At 35.8% G+C, this 9,266-nt stretch overlaps 1 protein-coding gene across 5 annotated transcripts in view; it reads right to left on the bottom strand.

Annotated features, from left to right (window-relative positions):
• LOC110101782 (protein CHROMATIN REMODELING 24) overlaps positions 1–8,183 on the bottom strand; it is a 119,669-nt gene extending 111,486 nt beyond the window's left edge. Inside the window, exons 1-8 of one of the 5 annotated variants that reach the window (XM_028691769.1) lie at positions 7,556–8,181; positions 6,792–7,513; positions 5,995–6,125; positions 5,738–5,792; positions 5,371–5,499; positions 3,582–3,689; positions 3,410–3,465; positions 3,238–3,328 (exon numbers count right to left, since the gene is read on the bottom strand). In XM_028691769.1, coding sequence (XP_028547602.1) covers positions 3,238–3,328; positions 3,410–3,465; positions 3,582–3,689; positions 5,371–5,499; positions 5,738–5,792; positions 5,995–6,125; positions 6,792–7,513; positions 7,556–7,646 — 1,383 coding nt within the window. In that variant the 5' untranslated portion in view covers positions 7,647–8,181. Of the gene's footprint in view, positions 1–3,237; positions 3,329–3,409; positions 3,466–3,581; positions 3,690–5,370; positions 5,500–5,737; positions 5,793–5,994; positions 6,126–6,791 lie in introns of all 5 variants that reach the window. The other 4 variants (XM_028691770.1, XM_028691771.1, XM_028691772.1 and 1 more) reach the window with 4 other exon arrangements.
• Positions 8,184–9,266: the final 1,083 nt, after the last annotated feature.

The raw sequence follows: 9,266 nt of genomic DNA, 5'->3' as shown, positions 1-9,266 counted from the left end.
CCGGCCGGAAATCCAAGGGGCAAAGGCACGGAAAACAGCAGCCCATGGTGGAAGCCAAGGAGCCACGGCATGGGAAACAACACATCTTTGAATTCCAAAAGCCGGTTTGGAATTCCAAGAGACAAACATAATTAAAAAACAATAAAAATTATATTAATAAAAAGATAACTATGAACTAAAATGTTAGCTAATAATGAGGTAACCCTTAGTTCAATAAGTAAACTAAAGATCAGCTCATAAATGAGCTAAAATTTCAACTTAATTTTGATTGAGCTTATAAACTCGAGGGAGGCCAAAATTGATTTATTTTGGACATGAGTTGACCCCCCCTTTGTCTACATCAGACTCCCCTTCTTGAGAACTCATCCCCCGATGAGTTAGCTGTTGTTTCTTTCGAGGAGGTGAATACTGTGCATCCAATTCATTGATCAAATCTTCATACTTCTGCATAATCTCATCTCGTTCTTTCAGAAATCAATCTTGTAAACACTGCTTTTTCTTGAAATACCTTTCTGTACATAAGTGCATCCATGATTGAAGTTTATACAGTTCATACTCCAAAAGATTTGCTGACTTTGATGGAATCCACCTATTCATAGGAACTTAAATTTCATCTGGTTTGCTTTCTTCTGTCTTTTTGTCTTTTTTAATTTTTTTGACAACTCAAACAAGACTCAAAGAAAGACTCAAAAAAAAAAAGACTCAAAGGACTCAACCTAAAAACTTAAGACTCACAATAAGACTCACGACAAGACTTGACTTGACAAAACAAAACTTGACAAACAAAAATAAGACTTGACAACTAAAACCTAAGACTTCCTAACTTGCTCTGATATCAAATGATGCGGGCAAAAAAATACAGGGGGGGGCCTATATCTCTTGAACCCACATAGACAACCCAAAAGAAACCACAAAAAGAAGGGAATCACTTAGAGATATTAGAACAAACTCTTACATTTCAATCCTAAAATAAACTTAGAATAAAAGATTTACAACTCTTTAAAATTTAAACGACTAGCAAACAAAATGACACCCTAAAATTGCTTCACAATTAGAAGAGGGATACAGGTGGAGTGGCACTTGCGGAGAGACGAAAGAGATTAGAAGCCGAGACGAAAGGTTAGAAAGAGCTCGCAAGAATTCCGAAGGGGATGAGAAAGAAGACGGACAAAGCTCGCAAGCATTTCCAAACAAACCCGCAGGTTATAGCTTTTCCAAAAATAACATATCATTCACTAACTTAAAACATAACAAGCCCCTCATATTTATAGGTATGAAAGGGGAATACCAAAAGACACAAACATTGAATTCTCACAAAAATCCAAACATCACAAGCATGGAAATCCCCCCATGCTTCACGGAAAACAGCCCAAGCTCAAGAACCGAAGGGACAACCACGGGAGCCAAAAAGGCCGCACGGAACCAAGGCGCCATAGCCACGGGAAAACACCCAAGCTCGGAAAACCAGCAACCGGCCGGAAATCCAAGGGGCAAAGGCACGGAAAACAGCAGCCCATGGTGGAAGCCAAGGAGCCACGGCATGGGAAACAACACATCTTTGAATTCCAAAAGCCGGTTTGGAATTCCAAGAGACAAACATAATTAAAAAACAATAAAAATTATATTAATAAAAAGATAACTATGAACTAAAATGTTAGCTAATAATGAGGTAACCCTTAGTTCAATAAGTAAACTAAAGATCAGCTCATAAATGAGCTAAAATTTCAACTTAATTTTGATTGAGCTTATAAACTCGAGGGAGGCCAAAATTGATTTATTTTGGACATGAGTTGACCCCCCCTTTGTCTACATCATGTATAAAAATTAAGAACATTGCATAGAAGACTTCAAACAAGTAAAATTAGTATAAAGAGAAATCCAGAACAAAGCTTCTCAAAATTTGCCTAATATCATGTGGGAAATAAAAAAGAAAACATCTTAAAAGCAAAAACAAAGTGTAACATCACAAAGTATCTAATTTTAATAGTTTGCATAACTAAACATTAAACACCTTTTTAATGATGACAACAATATTCACGCTCAAGCTTATTAAAATTATGAGGAGCTAGAACCACGCAGAGCCAACAAAATTTTTAGATAGTTAGGCATCATACTGTTTTAGTCAAATTGGAACAACACGAAGGAATGTTAGTGTGAGAGTGCATCAATCGTCAAATGATCTAATACTCCAAGATATTGAACGGAATGCTAAATTGAGATTCCTCTTTTCTTATCTTGCACCGTAAACTCAATGTATATCCCTAATAGGATGACAAAACTTACAGTAAAATTAAAAATTGTATTAGAAAAGAGCTTAAAATTTAATAATTACTAAGACGATAACAATAAACATTGAGGAGAAATAGGTGCCATATGGAAACTATTTAAACTCGTGACTGCAGGATTAACTGCCCCTTCAGCTAAATTGTCTAGTATCTTGTGCTCTGCTGTCTTGTTCTGAAAAGAAAATTATTATTTGGTTAAATTGCTACTAAAATTGCATCATGAATTATTGTTATTAGTTAAATTGTTTGGTAAAACAGGTGTGGAGTGAAAAGAATCGATCAAACGATAAAATTAAAAATAATTAGTTATTAATAAATAATATCAACCATGTATCTTGTAAAACAATTAATGAAATATCAAGCATTGGAATCTCAATTATCTCTTCTTTAAAAAAGATGGGAGGGGTTTTGAAAGAATTGATATCACTCTTATTCAAGTTCATATGAATGACCCCTCTTCACCAAACATCATGATGAAAGCGATAGAAGAATTACAGCATATGGAGTGGCAATCCTTCTGGGCAAATGACAAGAACAAAGATGAATAACTAAAAGCAATGGACAAACAATTATTGAAAGGATTAGCAATACCCTTCAGGCTCGAGTAATAAAAACAAAGATGGATAAGAAGTCGAACAAAATGCAAGAAAGAGTATTTTGAGGTAATATAATAACAGTATTAAGGGTATTTCTATCTTTAAAAAAAATTATAAACTATTTTGAATACAATTGTGTTTTAGAAAGCATGCTTGTTTTGCTTGGCATAAACCTCATTTTTAGCTTCCATACAATTAAGCTTTTTGAAAAATATGATTAATTTTTACCAAAAACCTCAAAATTGAAATTATTGTCTTAAAACGCATGATCAGGTCGCAAAAAATCATTGTCAGGCAAGGCAAGGTTCATATTTGCAAATCATAAAAATGGAATGAGCAAAATGAAGACAACATACCTTTGCAACAGTAGAGCCAACACGCTTTTCTCGATCAGAAGCATGCTTGTCATTTCCACGGAGGACTGGATTTTCATATTTTATTTTAAATCTAAGGAACAAAAGACAGTAATCAATAATTACTGAGCAAAGCTATAGAAAACTCAACAGTTGTAAGAACAAAGAGCTATACTCATCCTTGCCACCCAAGATGTCAGGACAACAGAAGTGAAACAATGCCCACAATTCCTGCTCAAAATATAAGTTGAACAAATGTCTTAATTTTATAATAGGAAAATCATTCAAACAAAAGTAGAAGACACAAGAAAATATCATGCTAATTCTTGATATCGAATGAACAATACCTTGAGGTTGTTCTGTATTGGCGTTCCACTAATAATAATGCGATGACCACTCGGTATCTCAAATAAACTTTTTGCCCTCTGTGTTTGGGGATTTTTGATAATGTGTCCCTGTAATTGAATCAAAAAAATCAATAAATATGTGCTATTTACATTAAGCTTTTTTTTTTTTTTTTGGGTCCTAGCACTAATTTAGTTGATCTTTGGCCGTCAATCTCTATTAGGGGTCAAGGTTCAAAATTATCCTTTAAAGAAACACATATATTATCAATTTTTATGTCAATTAGAGGTGGGGGTTGGACCACCATCCAAAAATAAAATAATGATATTTTATAAGAAAAACATACAGCAAAAGTCCGACATTAACGCAAGCATAATATTCTGCTATTATAATTGACATAATGTCTACACAAAGCTCAAAAAAGTTGATCCAGCTTGTGCTAATTTTCCTTTCAAGATCAAAATATATTTGCTCCGCTTTTTCCATAGATAAGATGACATTTCAAAACTATTGTCAATACAAAATTTAAGAATCGCAATACTTGTCATCATCTATTCAAAAACTTTTGACTTGAGTATAACTCAAATTGTCATAATACTTAAGCTTTGGCAAGGTCAAAATCATTTTAAAACGAATTACTTCAACATCACAACCAAGTTTCAAATCTATGTCTGATGTATAATAGATCCACTCAAAGATGGTATCGATTGAGGCACTAAAAGTATATATTTGAACCTTAAAAAACGAATGTGGTGGTCAACCTTTAAAACATGTTTTGATCATTGTTGAAGAACCTAGCTGTAAAGGATGGCCATATTGGATGAAGCGGAAACATCTACAGTGCAAAAATGAGGCATTTCCAACAATTCATTAGTCGTTAAAAGCCATTAATCATCGGATACATTTAAAGTGCACAAAATAGAGCCAAAATCTTCCTTCTGCTATGCTTATAAATGTTTAAATGGGTCTGAATTCCAAAAGATGCAAAAAGATCTTTGGGTTATTGTTTATTATGGGTTAAAAGTGAGTTATAGTTTTTTATACTTGCTACATTTGAATTTTAGTTTTCTTTTTTCATGAAATTTTATTAGCATTTGTGATCCATAATTTTCTTGTCAATACGTTATAATCTAAGAACAAATTATTCCTATATGAATTTAATTTACCATTTTCAATTTTCATGTAAGGCAATAAATAGTTAATTTAAGATTAATTGTTTGTTTCCTATGAAAATTGCATGCTTGTTCAATATATTAGTTTCATCTGGATATATATTGCTTGTTATATCTACACCAAAAAGTACATACCAATGTCAACAAATTTAAACAAAAATCTATGTGATTTTCCATCCATAATATTGGACCAAAAACAACAACGTCATAGAACATAACAGTACCCAGCAAATATCTTTCGCTTTGCTCATTTTGCTTCTATGACTCATGTTTCATATTAGGGTTTTTAGAACTTCAACAAATTTAGATGAACGTTGTGCACTAAGTACCGTAGAATAGAGTACTCTAGTAAATATATGAATAAAAAAAAAAAGAATGAAGGTGTCAAATAAGATAACATCAACCTTTGAAAACATTTAAATAATGTATAGATCAATTACGTGTCTTAGGTGTACCTATAGGTCCCTTAACATATCACTAACTGTAAAAGAACATATGAAGAACTGGAACAGATTAAATTTTGTTAAAGGAAAATTTGATGTAAGCACCATAAAACCAGCATTTTGAAACAGCCCATACCAAAGCAACTACTGTAATAGTTAATTGATAATCAACCAACCTCATCCAGTATAGTGTAATCCCAAATTATGTCATCCTCAACTTTATCATCATCAATATACCAATCCCCTCTAATGGCCTTTGAATTGTTTCTGACAATATCATATGTAGTGAGCAGAATTCCTCCCTCCTGAATCGTAAAACAAACGGTAACTTCCTTCTTTGGTAACCACAAATTATGTCCATTGAATTAAGTATCGTCTTACAAAGAATCAAGGCATAATGGAATTAAAGACAGATTCATGAAAATAAAACAAATCGCATTCAAATTATCTCAATCCCATAATATAAACAGGACGGAAAAAAAAAACATTATGTTTTCACGAGGTAGTTTACAACATCTTATGATAGATAGAGGAGTGCTAGACCTTCAACACACTTCGCAGTTCAAATTCTCTCACTTTTGGGGAAGTTCCAGAGTACCTACAAAACACAAGAGTGAAATGATGACTCATGTGAAAAAATAGGGAAGGTCCCAATCTATCAGACTTTTTGATTTGTGACGAAAGGTGACTGTGAGGAATTTATGAGCACATTTTGCAGATAGAAGGTGAGGGTTGGGATAGGCATCAAGTACTTATGCATAAGAAATTATTGCAAAAGAAGCTAACCATGTAAGCCTTACTCTCTTATCCTGGTAGACAACCCAACAACCGATAGTTCTTTCACCCAGTGGCTAAGAAGCGTCTTTGGTGCAACAACTAACACCCTTTTGATCAAGGTAGATTGAAGAAGTCCAGCAAGAAAAGCAGAAATCTGAAAATCGGAGGTTATTATTAGAAAGAGGCATACATCACTATGCTCTCAATCCAAATGAATTTAATGAATCTAAGGCTTCGTTTGGGACTGGCTTTTTTATTGCTTTTTAAAACAACTTTCTAGTTTAAATATTAAAATTTTTATACCATAAAGCTGCTTTAAGAAGCAGTTAGAAAGTCATCCCAAACGAAGTCTAAATCTATACTAAACAACAATCATATTATGAAAATTGGAAACCAATACTCTTGTATCAATCTAGAGGTGGTATCCAATAAGTTTTTCAAGGGAATGGCAACAATTAGGCCTTATGAAATAGACAAAAGAAAAGAATAAGTTGGAAGTTCTACTAAGCACATATGGAACAAAACCAAAATCTAGAATATTATTATGAACCTTCTGGTAATTTGTAAACCTAGCTGCAATGTATGTAAGAAATGATTCTTTAAATGAAATAAATATGATTGTGCAGATAAATCTTAGCATGACTGTTAGATTCAGTGATTTGTTCCTAAACAAAAGTTTTTATTTCTGTTATTCACTTTACTAGAAAATGGTCTGAGGCACACAAAAAAAAACTGATAAATTACTATATCACGCAGGTCTATGCTTTTATCTCAACAAACAGAAGCAGTAAGATAGTAAACCATCAGATAGCTTATTCACCTGCATGGTCTTTCCCAGACCCATGTCATCACCCAAAATCCCTCCTGTCCCACGACAATGGAGAGACCAAAGCCACTTTAAACCCTCCCTTTGGTGCGGATAGAGCATCTTCGCTATCTTACCAGGAAGTGTGTACCTTGAAGCCCTGCACCTACCGGCGCCATTCATCCCAATGGAATCCTCGCTATCAATATTGATATCTTCTATGGTAGCATCCCTCTCTCCCCACTTTAATTTATCATCGCTTCCCAAAACAACACAATCATCCTTATCACTATCATCATCTAGAACCAATCGCTCCACATCTTTCCCTTTTACCCCCTTAATATGCATGCTCTCGTCTTGCTCTAAAACCAAAGACCTCACAGCTTTCCCTTTAATTTTCTCAATTCCCTCGCTTCCCTTTTCATCGGATGAAGACGAAGAAAGCGAAGAGGATGCACTTTTGAATTCAGCTTCTGATTCGTGCGGGGCCGGCAGCAAATTGCGGTTTGGGTTCTCAACAGAGAGTGTCTCCAACCGTGAGCTGAGATCATCGAGGACATCCCAGACGTTATCACAACCGCCGATATCAGACTTTTCTCCCGGTGATGAACCCGATGACAACATGCTGCCAGGTTTCCCGCTGTCAGTCCTAGAGGAGAGTTTGCAGAGGCGACGGCGTCCTTCCAGCTTTACCTTGCGAACCCTAATTTCTGCATCCAAAGATGGAACAAAAGAACCTTCATTTTCGTTTGTTTGCTGGTGGAAGGGAGACGTCATACCAGTAGTGCAATGGGAGGTAGTTCGACTGCGTGAGAGGCTTTGGGCAAGGCGTTCGTTAAGGCTGAGGGGCCTTCTTTCCTCCTCCGCCATTGATTGCTAAGAATCCCGTCTGCTTCTCCTAGCCACTAAAGAGAGGCTCGATCGCGCAAAAAATCAGCTGACACTAACAAACAACGTATGCAGCGAACAGCGAGAGCGCGGCTAGGGTTTCATGCTCCGTACCCTAGAGGCAGCGCCTTCTCCTGCCTTCCTTCTCCTCCGATCTCTACAAGGTTCTTCTTCGTTTCGGTGTTGGTGCAGCTTCGCTCGCTCAGGCACCCCGCAGGAGCCCCTTCAATCTCCGCTTTCTCCCTTCTTCACTTATTCACTTGAATCCAACTTTCTTCAACCCCTCCTGCGGGAGCATTAACCTGTCTGAAACTTTCCCTCGGCACTTGTTGGCTCTTCTATGGCTATAGATGAACGATCATAGATGAACACTGCTCTTTTCCACCACCAAACTTGCAGAGCTGCCGTTGGGAATCATGCGCGTAAAATGGCCAGTTTGAATTTAAAAGAGAACCTGTCGTTCTCTTAAAAAAACATCTCTCGGTTCCCCATGCAAAAAAATGGAGATTAATGTTTTATTTGATGGAGAAATTATTTTATGCCGTAGCTTTGCATTCGATAAAATTGTTACGTGTGGATTGTAGACATGGACTATTAGCTATCTTCCGTCTGGTTTGTCAGCCCCACTGATCTGTTCCGTCTAGAGTAAGGTGAAAAGGTCAAAGTGGCTGGAAATTTTTTACTTTTCAACTGTCTATTCAAATTTTTAGCTTCCCACATTGTTTGAGATCATGACAGAAGGCAAAGTTATTCTTGGAGACAGCACAATGAGTCATTTGATGAGTTTAGATCCTTCTTCACTTGGATTCAAAAAAAGCTAGGTTACGAGATCTTAACCATTCATAGGGACCATAGGGGAGAGTTTGAAATTGGGAGATTTGAAGACTTTTGTGAGGATAAGTGGATTAGTCACAATTTCTCAGCTCTTAAAACCCCTCAGCAGAACGAGGTAGTTAAAAGAAAGAACCGGATCTTAGTTGAAGCCACTAGAGCCCTACATGCTGAGTATTCACTTCCAAAGTACTTTTGGGCTGAAGTGATAAACACAACTTATTATGTATTAAATAGGGTGATTGTTAGATTCAAACTAGATAAGACAACCTATGATATCCTTAAGGGTAGGACACCCAATCTTTTCCACCTCCATGTCTTTGGCTGGAAGGTTTTTATTCATAATAATGGGAAGTCACACTTAGGGAAATTTGACCCAAAATCTGATGAAGGATAATTCTTAGGATATTCAAGATTGGAAGCTATTAGAGTGCTACTAGCCTTTGTCTGTTATAAGGGATTTAAACTTTACCAAATAGATATGAAAAGTACCATTTCAAATGGGGTAATAAAAGAGAATGTGTTTATAGAGCAACCCCTAGGTTTTGAGAGCTCCCAATTTCCAAATCATATTTCAAATTAAAAAAAGCCTTATATGGATTAAAATAGCCACCAAGAGCTTAGTATGAGAGGCTTAGCACATTTTTACTAAAGAGGGATTTTGTTAAGGGAAGTGTAGACACCACCTTTTTTCTGAGGAAAGTAGGAGATGAGTTACTCATTGTTCAGATCTATGTTTATGATATATTTTTTGGATCTTCTGATAAAAAG

This window comes from Dendrobium catenatum, unplaced genomic scaffold, assembly GCF_001605985.2.
Source record: "Dendrobium catenatum unplaced genomic scaffold, ASM160598v2 original_scaffold_67303, whole genome shotgun sequence".
Classification (NCBI taxonomy): Eukaryota; Viridiplantae; Streptophyta; class Magnoliopsida; order Asparagales; family Orchidaceae; genus Dendrobium; species Dendrobium catenatum.
This window is presented reverse-complemented; position numbering and strand designations above follow the sequence as displayed.